The following is a 19,191-nucleotide window of genomic DNA, read 5'->3' as shown; positions in this document are numbered from 1 at the left end:
AGGCCGTGATTTTTCTCAATCGGTTTGACCAGGATATAGACTGTGATGATGTCATCACATCACTTATGTCATATTACCTGGTTATCGAGAGGCGAGGTGTTTTGGGGATGTCATTTGCCACTTTGGTCTTTGACCCCCAAACAGAAAATGACTCAGTGTAACTTAATCAGTATCCCCCTGACCCCGCTCTTGAGTCTTGGGGGTCCATAGGGTTCACTTGACCTAGTCCTGATACTGCTGAGGTTCCAAAGTCTGTGTGTTCCAGGGGAAAGAGAAGTATCCATCCAAACAGAAAGGACCCCGACTGTGAATTTATCCAAAATAATCAGCACCTTATATTGCCGGTAAAGAGATTTTTCTGGCACTGGCATTCCGCTATTAATACCGGCTGAGCCAATGGTTTACTGGCCTGGTGGCAACCTTAGTTGGTGCCCATGATGGAGGAAGCAAAATCTACTTTTTTCCTTTGATTAGGCTCACTTTGTCAGCATTCTACATGTGGGGTGGTTGTGGGTATTCCTTAGATGGGGGGCTTCTAAGTGCTAAGTTCAGCCTTGCTTTATAATATATCAGTTAACATATGTCCTGAAATTGTTAAGTAAGGTCCATTAAGACCCCCGCTGATCCAGAGAGGACCCAGGTTTCTGTTCTCAACAAGGAGCCAGCAGCGCAGATGATCAGATTATGCAAAAAAATTCAATACAAAAAGGACTCATGTTGGCAGAAAAAAACAAAAAAGGCACAAACAGTATAGTTATTGCACATCACTCCTTTATTGTAATGGTTTAAATAATGGACATCTCTACAAAAGGAAAAGTAACCACCTTAAAACGTGCCAAAACCCGGCTGCACTTTATTAGGTAAAGAACATTGACCTCCAATATCCACAGCGGAGAAGGGAGGCAGCGAGGCACTCCTACATACCCACAGAATAGTGATGCACTTTACCGCTAATATAAGTGACTACAGGGGGATGGGTGGTCACAGGGACTCTAAAATACAGGCCATGTGTCCGATTATAACTACAGTATTACATACAGTGACCCCGACAGTATTTGGAACGTACTGGCAGAGAAGGATTGGTCTTCCATTAAAAAGCTGCATTAGTGATGAACCAAACTGAAAAGGATGTACGAACCGTAAAAGAACATTTCCACCTTCTATTTACTGATTCTAAGTCCTTGAATATTGTGTATAATTTGTGAGGCATACAATAGAGTTGCCATAAGAGCTCCCATAGGGATCACTCAGCTTTCCCAGAGTCCTGAATGGTAAATATGCCTAATTATGTATGGACATGGGAGCTGGGGATGCATCACTACATAACTAGGCTCGCTTTGTCATTCAGGATTCTGGGAAAGCTGGGGAACTGTTATAGCAGCCCTATTGGCTGTCACCCAGCTTGGCAAGAAACGTGATAGCAAGGGACAGCATATGGCTACGATTGTGATTGGCTGAGGTCTGACGGGCGAGACCCCCACGATCCTCAGAATGAAGGAATTGTAGTGCTGGTTTGAGTTTTGCGGCTCCTTTACAGATTTTACTGCCGAGCACCTGCTGTGCAGGAAAACGACACCACGAACTTAACTTGAATGGGGCTGTGTTGTAGTTTCCTAAATTGGACAGTAGATGGCGTTTCAAGGGCTTATTTTTACTGGGGGTCTATTTTCTCCTTATTAAAAGGGAGCAAATTGTACTAAACGTGCTCCTGTCAAATCTTTTCTCAGCAAGTCTGGGGCTGAAATCACGTTGACGGAGACAGATTAGCAGATTCCCCAAGACGATTGCAAACTGTACTCAACTGGAATGGCTTCACAAAGGAATATCGTGCATTCGAAATGGATAAAGTGACGCAAACTTGAAAAACATTCAATAGAACCTACATGAGAAAGCTGCCCATAAATGTCCTTATCAACCGTAAACCGAAGACTACAACTAAAAAAGGGACGACTACCTGATCCATATGGTCTCCATCCGTTAAGTGATGTGTGACCGGATTACAGGCCGTCATGCAGTGACTTTACAGATCATCAAACAACGCAAATAACTAACAAAGTGGAATGAAATGCACATAAGACGCACACAAGTCAACTCCATCTGAGGGTGCCGGAGACGTGAACGGTTTGCACAATTACATATACAGCTGTATTTTAGAATCCCTAGCTGTCAAGTGTTGGCTTTGAAAGTAAATGGAAAAAAAAACGGGATGGATGACACCGGTCTGTTGTAAGGACGATTTTACTTCTTGGCCTTTCCTTGGGCGGCCACAGCCTCCATGGCTTTGCGCACGGTTTCTTCATCTCCTAGAAACTGCATGGGTTTGATAGGCTTCAGGTTTTTATCGAGCTCGTACACAATAGGGATACCGGTGGGGAGGTTCAGTTCCATGATGGCTTCCTCAGACATGCCTACGAAAAAAAAACAAAAAAAAAAACCTCATAATAAATCTAATTATATATGCATCTATAATGGTTAAGGCAGAATAAATATTTCTTATGGAGATATTCTGTACAAAATTAGATTAACACCCCGGCTAGCTGTCAATGGAAACAGTCAACAAGCATGTCTAAAGAACCACTAATAAATATATATATATATATATATATATATATATATATATATATATATATATAAGTAACTCTTTGCGGACTGCTTTTTCTCCTGACTCCAGCATAAACATGCAAGCTCGGCCAATTCCTATGGGAAGAGGTGAATAAGCCGCTGCTAGACACCTCTGGGGGCTGTATAGGGTGAGCGATGAGAGTAACAGGCTGGGTTCTTTCTTCCTGCGGTCACTTGCATCTTCCCCTTCCTTACAGAGACACTAAACCAGATAGTAAAACTTTTCATCCTGCTGGCAGACTTCAAACGAGTGCTGCGCCCCAAATTTTGCACCTAGAGTTTTGAACCTGGTATCAAAGCGAAGATTTTACAGCCGCCACTAGAGGGAGTTTAGGGGCTAAAAGGGGGTTCTCCGGGAATCTTATATTGATGACCTATCCTTAGGATAGGTCATCGATATGAGATTGGTGGTGGTCCGCATCCCAGCACCCTCGACAAAACACTGACTGCATACTGTTTATACATTGAATTCATTAGTAAAGCAGAATGCAGTAAGCTCCCTCTAGTGGCGGCTGCAGGTAGTCAGCATGTCTATGCAGTCAATTTGGAGCTCTGTATCACAAAAAGAGCTCTATCTGCTTTAACCCCTTAGTGACCAGCCCATTTTAGGCCCTAATGACCAAGCTATTTTATTCGTTTTTCTATAGTCGCATTCAAAGAGCTATAACTTTTTTATTTTTTCGTCTACATAGCTGTATGAGGACTTGTTTTTTGCGGGATTAGTTGTGCTTTTTAATAGCACCATTTTTGGGTACATATAATTTTTATATTAACTTTTATTAACCTTTTTGGGGGGGGGGGGGGGATTATAAAAAAAACCTGAAATTCCGCCATTGTTCTATGCGTTTTTAAATTGACGCCGTTCACTATGCGACGTAAATAACATGTTACCTTTATTCTATGGGTCGGTACGATTACGGCGATACCACATATGTGGAGGTTTTTTTATGTTTTACGACTTTTGCACAATAAAAACACTTTTGAACTAAAATTATTTGTTTTTGCGTCGTCGCTTTCCAAGAGCCGTAATTTTTTTATTTTTCCATCAATGTAGTGATTTTTTGGGCTTGTTTTCTGCGGGACAAGACGTAGTTTTGAATGGTACTGTTTTGGGGTGCGTGGGACTTATTGATTCATTTTTATTAGGACTTTTTTGGGGGGCAATGGAAAAAAATTGCAATTTCGCCATGGTTTTTTGCGTTTTTTTTTTACGGTGTTCACTTTGCGGTTTAAATTACATATTAACTTTATTAAAGGAGTCATTACGGTCGCGGCGATACCACATATATGTGTACTTTTTTTTTTTTTTTACACTTTTACTAAATAAAAACACTTTTTATGGAAAAAAATGGATTTATTTTTTTACTGTACTTTTTATTAATAATCTTTATTTCACTTTGATGGCTGATTTTATTAGTCCCACTCGGGGACTTTACTGTGCGATGTTCCGATCGCTGCTATAATGCTCTGGTATACTTCGTATACCAGAGCATTATTGCCTGTCAGTGTAAATCTGACAGGCAATCTGTTAGGACGTGCCTCCGGCGCGTCCTAACAGGCATATGTCCAGGGCAGACCTGGGGGCTTTTATCAGGCCCCCGGCTGCCATGACACCCCATTGGAGACCCGCGATTGCATTCGCGGGCCGCCGATGGGTGACAGAGGGAGCGCACTCCCTCTGTAAACAAAGTTAAATGCCGCGGTCGCTATTGACGGCGGCATTTAACGGGTTAAACGGCCACGATCGAAGTAAACTTCGATCGCGGGCGTTGGAGCAGGAGCTCAGCTGTCATCAGACAGCAGAGCCCCGGCTCCTGCCTGCACGGGAGACCCGTGCAGGACTTAGACTAGGCTGACGTGAAAAGGCGTCAGCCTAGCCTAAAGCCCATTAGTGACCGACGTGAAAAGGCGTATTCGTGGTCACTAAGGGGTTAAAGATGTATTAACCCTTTCAAGACCGAGCTCATTTTGACCTTCATGACCAGCCCTATTTTCTCAAATTTGACATGTGTCAATTTATGTGTTAATAACTCTGGAATGCTTTTGCCTATCCAAGCGATTCTGAGATTGTTTTCTCGTGACATATTGTACTTTATGTTAGTGGAAAAATTTGGTCAATAAATTCATTGCTTATTTGTGAAAAACACCAAAATTTAGAGAAAATTTGCAAAAATTATGCTTTTTCTCATTTTAAATATATCTGCTTGTAAAACAGATAGTAATACCACACAAAATAGTTACTATTTTATATATTCCATATGTCTACTTTATATTTGCATAGTTTTTTGAACATTATTTTATTTTTCTAGGACGTTACAACGTTTAGAACTTTAGCAGCAATTTCTCACATTTTCAAGAAAATTTCAAAAGGCGATTTTTACAGGGACCAGTTCAGTTCTGAAGTGGCTTTGAGGGCCTTATGTACTAGATAGACCCCATAAATCACCCCATATTAAAAACTGCACCCCTCAAAGTATTCAAAATAGCATTCAGAAAGTTTCTTAACCCATTAGGCGCTTCACAGGAATTAAAGCAAAGTAGAGGTGAAATTGACAAATTTTATTTTTTTTGCTGAAATTCATTTGTAATAAATTTTTTTCTACACCACAGAAGGTTTTACCCGAGAAATGCAACTCAATATTATTGCCCAGATTCTGCAGTTTTTAGAAATACCCCACATGTGGCTCTAGTGTGATAATGGACTGAAGCACCGGCCTCAGAAGCAAAGGAGCACCTAGTGGATTTTGGGGCCTCCTTTTTTTAGAATATATTTTAGGCACCATGTCAGGTTTGAAGAGGTCTTGTGGTGCCAAAACAGTGGAAATCCCCCAAAAGTGAGACGGTTTTGGAAACTACACACCTCAAGGAATTTATCTAGGGGTACAGTTAGCATCTTGACCCCACAGGTATTTTGCTATATTTATTGGAGTTTGTCTGTGAAAGTGAAAATCTACTTTTTTTCTGAAAAAATATATAAAAAAAAAATATTTGCAAGGAATAAAGATTAAAAAGCACCCCAGAACTTGTAAAGCTACTTCTCCCGATTACGCCAATACCCCATATGTGGTACTAAACTGCTGTTTGGACCCACGGCAGAGCTCAGAAGGGAAGGAGCGCCATTTAGATTTTGAAGCGCAGATTTTGCTGGATTGTTTTTCAGTGCCATGTCGCGTTTGCAACGCCCTGGAGTAAGCAAAACAGTGGAATCCCCCCAAAACTGACCCCATTTTGAAGACTACAACCCTCAAGGAATTGTTCTAGGGGTATAGTTAGCATTTTGACCCCACAGTTTTTTTGCTGAATTTAGTGGAATTAGGCCGTGAAAATGAAAATCTACTTTTTTCTGAAAAAACATAGAAATGTTTAATTTTTACAATGAATAAAGGAGAAAAATTACCCCAAAATTTGTAAAGCAATTTGTCCCGATTACAGCAATACGCCATATGTGGTAATAAACTGCTGTTTGGACCCACGGCAGGACTCAGGAGGGAAGGAACAATATTTGGCTTTTGGAGCTCAAATTTAGCTGGAATGGTTTTCGGGTGTCATGTCGCATATGCAAAGCCCCTGAGGTACCAAAACAGTGGAAACCTCCCAAAAGTCCCTTTAGGGGACTGGAACGAGAGATCATTAGGTCGCTGGTACAATACACTGCAGTACTAACGTATTGCAGTATAATATCATTTTACAGGCTCCTGTAACAGCGAGATCGCTGTTCCTGTCCGTTAGTCCCGGGTGTCAGCTGTAATACATGATTGAAGGAACAGGGGGAGTAGGAAAAGTAGTGTGTTTCATAGATGTAAAAAATAAAAAATACTTTATTATTAAATTGTTATTAAAAACAATGTTGGATGTAATTTACGTTGCGCCAAAGTCCCCTAGATTGGCACAATATGACAAATTATGTCTAAATTAAATTGCTCCAATTCTATAGTAGTATATTGATTTATATAGACGACTGACCTCTCAGTGTTGGTGAGAAAACAGTCAATTGCAAGCAAAAAATTATTATTAAGGTTCCTCCAACGGGCTGTAGATAAAGCCCAGTGATGGGGAAACCCCTACATCAATCTTGCTGCAATGGGTTCCATGTACATGCATATAACTGCATAGATTGCATGCACAAATATCCTGTGTGAGCAGACACGACACAGCAGAGTCGAAACCGCTGCGTGCCAGCAACTACACAGGAGTAGGAAAGGAACAAGGCACAACAAGTGAGAGCACTGTTGAATTGCCTAGATAGTGACCTGTGAATGATGTATCAGCAAATACTCTGCCCTGTCAGGCAGTCAATGACTTGCGAATCACAGCTTGTGTGTTATCATGTATGTGTATCTCAGCATAGCAGAGTTGAAACTGCTATGCTGTGACAGCTCTGCAAGGGGGAGTAACAGATCGGCCGTGCTCCCGGACGGGCGGCCACACAGGCAGTGTGCCTGAACAACGAGCACCAGTGCCTTGCAGGGGTGAGTACTCTGCCTGTCAGGCAGTTAGTATACTGAAGCACAGTGTCTTTATTATTTATTATGTAAGTTGAGCTGCCAGGTCATTCACACACACGTGGTGAGGGCTGGGGAAGGAGAGCCGCTATCAGCTGTCTGTGTACGGACTTTACTCACACACAGCTCGGCTCCGTTCCCCTGTGCAGAGCAAACTAAGTCAGCTGCCCAGCGTGCAGCCTCGGCAGGCCATTGTCCCTAACTAAAGCAGATATTCTGCAGGGTAGATGGTGAATAGAACTGCTAGTAGGCAGTACCGAGCAATATTAAGCATCCAACATTGACAGTGGTATTAAAAGAACACAGCGGACACCTGCAGAATATGGAGCGTGCACAGCGCATGAGCCCGCTCCATATATAACCCCTCGCACCACGACATGCTATTAAGTCGTGGTGCGCCAAGGCGTTAATGTGCAGCGGATGGTGCAAAGTGAAAATTACAATTTTCCACTGATGTGCCATTTTAATGCACAATATATTGTGCCCAGTTTGTGCCACTGAAGACAAATACCTCATACAATGTTGAGCGGGTTCTCCCGGATATAAAATGTCATATATGTGGACGTAAGCTGGTGTTTGGGCACGCTGTGGGGCTCAGAAGGGAGGGAACACCATTTGGCTTTTGGAGCGCAGATTTTGCTTGGTAACTGTTCTGTTTGGGGTTTTGCTGGTATTTCAGTTTATGATGTGGGGGTATATGTAAGCTGTGCGGGGTACATCAGGGCATAATAAGAGAGTATAATAATTGGGTGCATAAATAATAATTCGCAGATATGTGGCCAGTGTTGCACTTGTATTATAAATGGCGCCTGATCCTATCCGCTTTTGGAACACTCTGCACATTTTGCATCGCAATATTCTGAGAGCCAGAACTTTTTTATTTTTTCTCCACCGGAGCCGTGCGAGGACTTATTTGTTGCGGGACAATCTGTACTTTTCATTGGTACCATTTTAGGGTACATGCGATTTTTTTTTATCACTTCTTAGTAGATTTTTTTGGAAGCAAAGTGACAAAGAAACAAAATTCTGACAATGTTTTTTGTATTTTTTTTTTTACAGTATTCACCGTGCGGTATAAATGACATTTTACTTTATTCTGCGGGTCGATACGATTACGGCGATACCATATGTATATAGGTTTTTTATGTTTTGTGGCGATTGCGCAATAAAATCACTTTGATAAAATTATTTATTTCCTGTGTCACCATATTCTGAGAGCCATAATTTTATATTTTTCCGTCAAAAAAGCGGTGTAAGGGCTTGTTTTTTGCGGGACGGGTTGTAGTTTTTATTGGTACTATTTTGGGGTACATGCGACTTTTTGATCACTTTTTATTCTATATTTTGGGAGGGTTGATGACCAAAAAAAAGTGATTCTGACATTGTTTTTTAATTATTTTTTTTGCGGTGTTCACCGTGCGGGAAAAATATTATAGTTTTATAGTTTGGGTCGTTACGAACACGGTAATATCAAATATGTGTACTTTTTTAACATTTTCATTTTTTTCCTATAATAAAAGACTTATTATAGGAAAAAAAGCATTATTTTTTTTTTTGTAACTTTTATAACTTGTTTTTACACTTTTATAAAACTTTTTATTACTTTATTTTTTACTTTTTACTTGAAGCCTGGCAGCTCTGATCGCTGCTATAATACATTACACTACCTAGGTAGTGTAACGTATTATAAACTGTCAGTGTGACGCTGAGAGTCACACTGACCGGAAGCTTATGAGGACCTGCCTCCGGCTGGTTCTCATAGGCTGCTGTGCATGGCAGACCCGGGGGCTGTTATATGGCCCCCGGTTCTGCCTTATAACCGACTGCAGCACCAGCAATCGGTCCCCGGGAAAGTTTGTTGTAGCAACAAACTTTCCAGTTCGTTGCTACAACACACTTTCCCTGCGATCACATGACCGGGACCTGAACAAATCAGGTCCCGATCATATCTCCGGGAACAGAGGCAGGTGATAACAGCGCAATCCGGGTGTCAGCGCTACTCTGAGACACCCGGATCGCGCTTTTAACACCCACCGTGAATTCACGTCGGCACTGCACAGAGCCCAGCAAGTGCCGACGTGAATATACAGTGGGCAGTCGGGAAGAGGTTAAGAAATTCATCAGCACAGAATTTTTGTCCTTAAAATGACATGGTAATAAAAGAAGGATATTCACTTCTACATTCTAGAAAATGACCATACGGGCAGATTCAGCATAGTCTCCTCCGCTGGATGACAACCACTTGGGACCCCCTCCTTGGTTAGATCTGAGAATGCAAACACGATTTGATAGGGATTCTCAAAGCCTCCCTAATGAAAAAGTACTATAGGAAACCCTTTCACTTTAACATACACCAGCGCTTCAATGCGGCAAATATACTGCTCGTGAAAAGAAAGCGAAGTAAACACCTCGCAGCCGTATGTCTTAGTCAGCCACATTTACTACTCGAGGACGTGCTTAGGAAAACTCTGTGCTAAGCAGTTCAATGGATTTGTTTGAAACAACTAACTCAATCTCTACGTTTGATGTTCAATGGAGACTCCGCATCAAAGTCAAAGGACGTCTATTCATGAGAACAATTGTAGGGGTTTTGCTACCATAGGCATCAACGGCATATTGGTTAGATAAGGCATCACACGGCTATACTGTGGGCCGCAGTAATAGCACAGCATCAGTTTTTTTTAATTTGGGTATGTTCACACGAGGGCGTCCGTAACAGCTGAAATTACGGGGATGTTTCAGCCTGAAAACATCCCCGTAATTTCAGCCGTAACGGCATGTGCAGGCGCTTGAACGCCGTGTCCATTACGGACGTAATTGGCGCTGCTATTCATTGCTGCTATTCATTCTATTTACGCGCCGTCATTTGACAGCGGAGCGTAAATATACGCCTCGTGTGAACAGACAAACGTCTGCCCATTGCTTTCAATGGGCAGATGTTTGTCAGCGCTATTGAGGCGCTATTTTCGGACGTAATTCGGGGCAAAAACACCCGAATTACGTCCGTAATTAGTGCGTGTGAACATACCCTAAAACAGCACCACTCCCAACGAGATGCAATGTAAGAACTGCGATACAGGCCCAATCAGTTGAATTGGAGAATCAGGGAAAAAGCTGTAGAGGCCGCAGCCTCGTCTTTAATGGGATGTGGGCCCCCCCCAAGTGGTCAAACACTGACAGGCCATCAATGTCTCTGGCATGAACCCCCCACACGGTTCTGATGTTATAGTGTAGTGAATAGGGGTTGTCTTGCGTAAACGACCCCTGTTGATATGCCCTATTCGGCCACTAGGGACGCAAGAATGTAGGTAACAGCGGCTCTGGCCCTACGGTGGTGCATTACATGAATGGCCGTCATGTAATAATACATTTCCCCTGCAGTAACTGCTGCAGAGGAGACGTATGGCCATACACAGTCAGACCCGTGATGATCAGCTGATCGCCGGTTACCATTTAGAAAGGGGGTGTCTTTGTGAGAAAACCCCTTTAAGATATCTTTTAAGAGGGCAATTTTTTTTAGGACATGTTGTGTGGTTTTTGAAAGCCAAGTTGACTTCAAATGGAAAAAAAAAATCACAACGAAAACTTCAAGGACAGCTTTTATTGCAGCACCATGATAGTTTATGGAGTGTTGTAGCGGTGCTGCTTTTTGTGAATGCACCCCAAGTGAGATGCAATTTAGAGCGGATAAATTTACCTTCAAGGTGCTTGACGATCCCTCGAAGGCTGTTTCCGTGAGCTGCAATCAGGACTCTCTTCCCCTCCTTGATCATTGGAACGATTTCATCATTCCAAAATGGTAGGGCTCTGGCAATAGTGTCCTTCAGACTCTCACAGCTTGGTAGCTGGTCTTCCGTCAAGTCAGCATAGCGACGATCCTGAGGTCAGAGGGAGGAAAAAAAAATTAAATTATTGAGCCATGAATCGGAGAAAGCAGGGACTGCAAAAATCAATAATCCGGCATAACAGACTACAGCACACTGGAGTGGCTATTCTTAGATAGACTCCAAAATCACACGGCTGCATACTGCAATGGAGCTGGGCAGTGGGCTTCTTGGTATAGGGTGGTGGGACCTCTCCAGACTTCAGCACGGTCTGGTGTCCAGCTGTGGCAGACGGAGCTGACTGTATGGTCGTCCAGATCTCTCCATGATCAGGTGGAGCGCTCAGTGTCTAACACAAGGAAGCAGCGCACACTATGCACGGTCCCAAGTGGCACCAGGTCATAGGGAAACCCGCTCCTCTGCCTTGTTCAAGGTGGCGTCTACATCAGCACAGCTCTCTTATGCACCCAATGGTCCAATCTAAGCGCATATCTACTCTTCTACTGTTTTTGCACATACATTGCAACAAACCCAGCAGCTGTGTATCCATGAGATGGCCCAGTTTTAAATTCTGAATGTAAAGAGGGTCACAGTTACCATTGCTCTATATCACCAATTTCTATAACAAGTAACCCCTAATATTACATTTTAAAAAAAGGTTATTGTCAAACACTGTGCACAGCATGGGGACAGTAGGAGTACTCCGAGACATGGCATGTACCCCCAGAGTTCACATATTAAAAGTTAAAGGGGTTTTCCACCTTCTAACAACTGATGACCTATCCACCGGATAGGTCATCAATACATGATCTGTGTGGGGTCCGATACCTTGGCCCCGTACAGATCAGCTGGTCCGGTGCCTCAGTGCACCGGACGTACATGCCGCAAACAGTTGGCGCTGGCCACGGAATAGCGGCCGAGCTGCAGAATTCAAGTGAATAGGAGCGGACCTGCAGCTATGCTTCCGGCTCCGTACATAGCACCATGTGCCATAACTGGTGCCCGCATGCAACCGGAGCGGCTTATCGGTGCGGGATCCACATAGGAAACACGTGGCACGTGGCCTAGAGCCACGCATCAACAATGCACAGTATTTTTGCAATTTTGCCATGTGGTTTTTGGCTGCCTGGCTTGTACAGGTGAAGCACATGGTTTAAAATGTCCTTCACCTGTACAAGTTGCGCATCCCAAAATTTTGGTAAAACCAGCGGCTGCGCATACGGGCACCCCAATAAAGTTTTACATATTGTTGCATTTTTTTTTTTTTCTCTAATTTAGCGGCATATCTATTTTAGGACAAAGCCAGAATGACTCTGTGGCATTTATCAAGCGTTGCTGTTGCATGGGGAATATCAGAACTACCGCTTACCTTGCTTATGACGTTATAATAATCATGGTCGGCATCCATTGACGGTGGTGGAATATCAAACGACCGTCGCCAGATTTTCACTTGCTCCTCTCCGTGCTTGGCCGCCGTCTCCGCTTTGTTGAGTCCAGTAAGCCCCCCATAGTGCCTCTCGTTCAGTCTCCAGGTCCTCACAACCTTCACCCACATCTGGTCGGTGCCATCTAGTGCTAGCCATAAGGTGCGAATGGCCCTCTTCAGCACAGACGTGTAGCAGATATCAAACTGATAGCCGGCATCTGTCAAATTACAAAAGTATGGAAAGCAACTTAATACATATGTAACTTAGGAATCTGAAGGTTATCGCTGCAGATGTGGTTCAATTTAAAGGGGTGGTCCACTCCTAGGGCACACCATATTGCACATCACAGACAATTCCTTTAATAAGTTAGCCACTTTGACAACCAGCTGATCACCACAGTCATTTTCCCCTGCAACGTAGTATTACATAAAAAACTATACAGATAAATGATTGTCCACGTAAGACATTCAAGGACCCAGTTCATCGGAGCAAGAGCCGCTGATTGTTAGCAGTTCCCTACCTATTTAGAATAGGGGGTCCTGGGCAGGGTAAAATCCTATTAAATCCATTTGCCCTAACATTGCATAAGGACAGGGGTTGTCCTGATGGATAGTCCCTTTAAGCTATGGTATCTCTCCTGACACCCCATAAACACGCAGGTCAGAACGGTCCAGAAATCCAACACGTCCAATCCTTCTTTCGGAGAACAGTTGGGCTGACCGAATATGCATTAGATTTGTTGGTCAATCGTTGGGATTCCACTAATTTAAAGGGGTTGCACAGTTAAGAAAACCCAGTTTAATACACCCCATTACTGAATTCTGAGTCAGGATATTCAGTATCCTCGTCTCTTGGGCAGAGTGGAGAGCGGTTACAAAGAGTGTCTCTCGCTGTGGAGGACCTGTCCTGTCCTGCATTACACAGACAATCCATTTATATGAATGGACATTGTGTAATGCTTACATTTCTCCTGTGGCGGCGCTGCAGGGAAACGAAACCCTTACTGCCAGGTTTCCCCACAGATTACAGCTGATCGCTGGGGGTCCCAGCAGGGGGACACTGTGATCAGCCTGTGGTCAAAAGACCCTTTTAACAACTAGGGATTGTCCGAAGCGGAGAACCCATTTAACTTTATGAGTACGACCAGCGATATCGATCATAGATGCTGGTCAGCAGCAACTTCGAGCCCATCACATTTTATAATACACATCAAGCGCTAGGGAAGGTCATGAATAAAATTTGCACAGATATGCAATGTTCTCGTTTCCACTGAGATTATACATGAGCGATGGTTTCATAATTTCCTGTATTTCACAGACAAGAAGCAATGTGACGACACTGAACCAAGAAGAAAACTGCGGAAACGATGCTTCAGCTACATGCTGCGCTTTACTGGTCGTCAAAACGGACGGAGCCTCCAACCTAAAGAGCTTCCGGACGTAATCATTATCGATCTCTATGCTCTTAAGGCCAGGGCTCCGCAAAGACAAATTGTGCGCAATGATTGAATAAATGTAATACAGTGTGCGGTGTATTCCGGGGAGGGTCGCATGAAATCGCATGTAGAGGAGAATTCTTATGACCGCAATAGCACCAACAATTTTGGGGTGAAAAAAAAATTACGATTATTACCTGTAATTTTCCCCCCATACATTTACTTAACATTTTCTTTTATATAAACGCAATGGCTATTAATATTTTATGCAAAAAATATTTTGTGAAGGGATATAGAAAAACAATCGCAATGTGACTATGAAGCACAATCTTGTGAAACAAGTCGCCGCGGAGCCCCAGTGTGGTCACTTATGTTACAGAGGGTCCCCTTCATATGTGTATATGACAGAGATGAGGTTACACATTGTGCCTCATTTATCAACCGGTCTAACTTAAAAAACAGGCCTTGTCGCCCATAGCAACCAATCAGAACACAGTTAACATTTCTTCAAGTGCTCTGGAAAAATTAAAGCTGCACTGTGATTGGTTGCAATGGTCAACAAGGCCTGTTTCTCTGCTAGATTGTTTTGATAGAGGAGGCCCATTGTTTACGAACAATGGGGCAGATTTATCCACCTGCTTTGGGAAAATGAAAGCCGCGTTGTGATTTGTTATGGGCAAGGACAGTTTTACTGTTAGACAGTTTCGATAAATCTGCCCCAAGACTTCAGAACTTTCCAGGGCAAGATGGATGTTTCTTTAGGGAAACCAAAAATATGTAATTTTGTACTTTTCAATTTTTTTTTTTATACATTATTAGATAAGCCGATTAGCTACGAGGGATCAACAGATCAACTTTATGTCCCGTTTGTTATGAGGTGTGTTCACACATCACGGTCAAACTGAATTTTTTGGCCGCGAAAACTGCGGTGTGTGAACACACCCAAAGGCCAGTTTCCCACAGTTCGGATACGCTGGGTAAACTACACAGCGTATCCGACCTAAAACCCGCAAAATATTCTGAAATGTGTTAGTGTAGAATTTTTCAACACGTAAATTGAACTGCGGTGCGTATATTGAAATTGGCATCTTTTTAATTCATCTCACGTTTCCGTCTCAGTATTGTATCTGACCCGCTTATAAAAATCTTCACCTATTGACGCATCGAAATGTAAAATCTGCGTCTGAAGTTGCAATATTAAGGGCTCGTCCACACACTGCAGAGTTACCGCATTTTCTCCGTCTGGAATTTTGGACTGGAAAAACGCAGCAGAATACAGTAGCAGCATAGTGGATGAGATAAAACACATCTCATCCACATGCAGCGTAAAAATTTAGAGCAGAAATTGACCTGCGGTGCGTATTTTTCGGACCGTATGTCAATTCCTGTTGTGGAAAGTGTCCAGAATTGCTGCGTTTTTCAGAGATGTCTCCATTCCGCAGGAAATGGTGTTTTTTTGCCGCAGCGGAAAGTCTCTGACTTTCAACGGAATTGCTGCAGAAATTTTCTGCAACAATTCCGTTGTGTGTGGACAAGCCCTATGTGCCGCAGATATGTGCCGGATTTTCCACATAAAATGTGCGTGTGTAGGCGAAGGCACGCTGCAGATTTTGTTTCAAAATTAGGTGGTTTCTGCAGCAAGCACAAGATCTGCAGCAACGTGTGCACGGGGGTTTAGGCCGAGTTTTCTCGTGTTCAAAACGTGTTTTTTGCAACGTGTGAACCAGCCCAAGGGTGCATGTCAGGTGATCTTCTTTTGCCAATCAGCCAAGAGCGATACATTGCTTTACATATAGCGCATTCCCACTTCACGATCTTATAGACCCTGTATGGCAGCACAAGGAGCCCCTACAGGTCCATAATACGGACCCATAGGCATGAAGATTAAACGAGGCACCGTATTCTCCCCTAAAAGCAATACCTCCGTCATACAACATATGATGGAACATGCAACCATGTATTCTGCTCACAGAACGCATGAGAGAAACAAGAATCATCCGTATTGGCTCATAGCATCCAACACAGATCCGTCATATGGCCGGGTACATGGGTCCTTAGACGCCACACATACATAAAACATGGTAATTCTCCAATACGCAGCGTGTGTGTATATATATATATATATATATATATATATATATATATATATGTCTAATTTTACAGCTTTGCCCTTGGACACTAGATGTCCCATTATCTGCTATTACAGGTCATTATCCCTTACATTTCAGGTTCCCCCATTCAGCCCTGGAAGGTGTTTGTCCCTCATACAGAGAACAGGGTTAAATACAAGACAAAGGTCAAACATCCTCAGCCAAGAGCGGATAACAACAGTGACGACACAGCGAAGATGCAGCAGAGCTGTGCGCTATATTAAGAGCAGCTGTTCAGTGATCACTCTTATCGGTGTTGTCAAATGCACTCCATATATATATATATATATATATATATATATATATGCCGGGATGATAAGCTGCTGTGGTCCAGATATTTTATTAATAGCGTCCTCCTCTTCTGTGAAGCTAAACACGTCGCATTTTCATCCATTTCTAGGACAACCAGTACAGCTGCAACTACAGCCCCCAGAGGGATTGTCACTCAGTTTTCTCAGATCTGGAACCACAAATCTGCCTAGTTTCGTAGAGACACCCCACTCCTCTATTACCACCCAGCGCTCCATAAGAGAAAATGTACCTAGCTGCGCAGCAATATAGGAGCAGGGAGTGTATAGTTCTCTTTTATTGAGGAGCCTGGGAAAGCTGGGTGACCGGCCCTGTATCCAGAGCCATATTTCTGGTCTAAAAACGGACAAAACCAAAAATAGAATTTATCTATATGATTTTTATTACTTCAGGATGGAAAAGCCCTTTAAATGTTCTCCTAATATTTCAGAAGAATTTAATCATCCCTATTGGGGACGCTGTAAGATTCGGCGCCGCACTTCGACCTTATCGCATCTGACTTGATGATTCATTCTCAGGCCGGCGGCTGGTAAAAACTCTGAAATGAGCAATGCCAGGAAAGGAATGAATCATTTTTTTCAACCCCTTCATACAAGGAATGGAGTATTTCACGTGGAGGAAGATTGAGATTCTTTACGTAATAACATCACTTCACAACTAGTAAAAGGAAATGAGTCAAATATAAATCAATGAGGTACATAAGCCCTGACTAGTAGCAGGACATATACGCATAGGGCCGATGACTGTTGCGTGACTCCACTTAGCGGAGCATGCATGGTGTTTCTACTGGAGATAGGTGGCTGTCAGACCCCTCAAATGCCACTTATCTCGGGGAATTTGAGGATCGGCCAAATTACAGTGAATGGGAATGAGTTGCGGTAACACAGACAGCGGCGCATACGGATGATCTGTGCTTGTGCAAACAATGAAGTGCCTGCGGTGCTTGTTGGGGCAGCTCCTTTATTCCGCTGATAACTGGAGATCCTGGGGTTTGGACCCACACCGATCAAACATTGATGGCCCGTACTAAGGATTGAGCTTTAAAAGGGGTCGTGCTACCATCGCGTTTATATTTAATTATGTAGAAAACAGTATTTTAACCATTTTTCCAATTAACGCCTATTAAAACCGATGCTTCGTTACCCTTTCAGCCTAAGGTTGGCGCCCCCTTGCAATAGTAGTGCTGACAGCTATGTGCGGCCATGAATGTGACCCCCGGGGGGGGGGGGATAAGTACACACAGTCAATTTTCTGTTATGTCACATGTCAAAATAGCAGCGCTCATCCTACACATGTAATTAAAATGTATTTAATTCAGTGCATGGAATAGTAGATCCCACCGCCTCGGATGGGTAATAAACGTATCCCTCCCGCACAGGTTGAGCACTGAGTCTATTGCGGGAAGGGTAGGGAGCAATCTCTGATGAGGAACCATGGGACTTGTAGTAAGCAGTGGTAATAGAGCGCTCACGTGATTCAGCACGCTCACCCACCCCCACTGCTCGCAGTTCAGACCATAATGGGGATCAATATCTAGACGTAGAAAATCAATTCTATGTAAAAAAAAATTAGATAGTGGCAGAACCCCCTTAACATCTTACTCTACGGAAAACCCCTTTAAAATCCAACCCGGCTGTCTCTATACGCCATAGGTTGCCAGGATCGGAAGACAAAATTCAATTGTGTATGCCGATTCTTACACCGACTACATCTAATGTTTTCTATTGCAATATAGTGTACTTAAAGGGGGCTTCCACCAAAATTCATCTTCTAACACATCACCACTTAACATTGGGGGAAGTCCATAAACTACAGCAACGGCAAAATCCAGGGATGGTACGGGAACACTGGAAACCTTGGGTGATGCTTTCAGATTTCCAACATTTATCATCTCCGATACAGTCATTGCAATCCAGCTCGGCTGCAACATTATATGACATATCGCCTGCAGCTGCTGCAATGCAGTATTTTTTTTTGCCTTCTTACTTTTTTTTTTTTTGCTATTTAGTGTCAGTTGAATGCATGATTACATTACAATGGAGATCGAGGCACCATGACTACCTAATACACACAACGTGCAAATTATATAAATACATTGCAGTATTACATGGACATCCATCCTTCTTTTGATGGCCGTACAGCCCAAAATATTAACATGTATTAACATTACTGCTTCTGCACCATTCATCCGCACTCACACCCACTTGAAGGGATATTACCTTTCAGAGCCTGGCCGCCTCTCTTGGCCTCCTCCACTCCTGTTTCGCTAAGATCAGCATCAAACCACCCGCAGAATCGGTTCTCCTGGTTCCAGGTGCTCTCTCCATGGCGGATAAGGACGATCTTGTAAGCTGCCATGACTCTTCTTGTTACCGGCTGTCAGACTGCGGAACTGAGCGCGGACTGCGCCTGCGTATGCACAGACCTAAAACGTGGGCGTGGAACCGTGACGTCATTCAGTCACCCCCCCTGAGCACGTTTATGCCTCACAGGCGTAAGTGCGCCTGCGTACGAACAAACGCATGCGCAGTACTGCGTTTCTGGGGCAAAACCGCTCGCGAACTCCTGTCAGCCATATTTGTTTGGGGAAGTTGATTATACGGATATATTAAGAGAGATTTGTAGTTGTATTTACGATTCAGTTTCATGAACGTCGAATAGGAATTGTGATGGAGCTGCTTATTAGTGAAATGAATGCTTATTGACGATTTGGGGCGCATAGTTTGGAAGCTTGCCCTTCAGAAAGATGGCTGAAATGGCATCACGACGCGTCTTCTGCACTGTTGGGCGTTGGCTAAGCTCGTCATGTAGGGCACGTAAAGCACGTATCAGCAGCCGGGCGACGTGACCTTCAATCGTGAGGAGAGCCAGCAGCGAGCTGTCCTATAGTTCCTGTGACTGAAGAATGTGTCTTTCATGATG

General features: G+C 43.3%; 1 protein-coding gene across 1 annotated transcript; it reads right to left on the bottom strand.

Annotated features, from left to right (window-relative positions):
* Positions 1–753: 753 nt before the first annotated feature.
* PGAM1 (phosphoglycerate mutase 1) lies at positions 754–18,706 on the bottom strand. Its single transcript, XM_075843048.1, has 4 exons — positions 18,489–18,706; positions 12,318–12,592; positions 10,822–11,002; positions 754–2,408 (listed from the first exon to the last, which is right to left on the bottom strand). Exons 1-4 carry the CDS (start codon positions 18,625–18,627, stop codon positions 2,239–2,241), a joined length of 765 nt encoding a protein of 254 aa, XP_075699163.1. The 5' UTR covers positions 18,628–18,706; the 3' UTR covers positions 754–2,238.
* Positions 18,707–19,191: the final 485 nt, after the last annotated feature.

The sequence above is a fragment of the Rhinoderma darwinii genome, chromosome 11 (genome assembly GCF_050947455.1).
Source record: "Rhinoderma darwinii isolate aRhiDar2 chromosome 11, aRhiDar2.hap1, whole genome shotgun sequence".
NCBI classification, from domain to species: domain Eukaryota; kingdom Metazoa; phylum Chordata; class Amphibia; order Anura; family Rhinodermatidae; genus Rhinoderma; species Rhinoderma darwinii.
The sequence above is the reverse complement of the archived record's forward strand: the minus strand, read 5'-3'. Positions and strand labels throughout refer to the sequence as shown.

Bases quoted from the DNA above. Each gene is read 5' to 3' on its own strand.
- PGAM1 (XM_075843048.1), bottom strand. From the start codon at position 18,627: ATGGCAGCTTACAAGATCGTCCTTATCCGCCATGGAGAGAGCACCTGG. The intron at 12,593-18,488 runs GTAATATCCCTT...GTAATTTGACAG, and splicing joins AGGCGGCCAGGCTCTGAAAG to ATGCCGGCTATCAGTTTGAT. The intron at 2,409-10,821 runs GTAAATTTATCC...TTTTTTTCGTAG, and splicing joins GATCGTCAAGCACCTTGAAG to GCATGTCTGAGGAAGCCATC.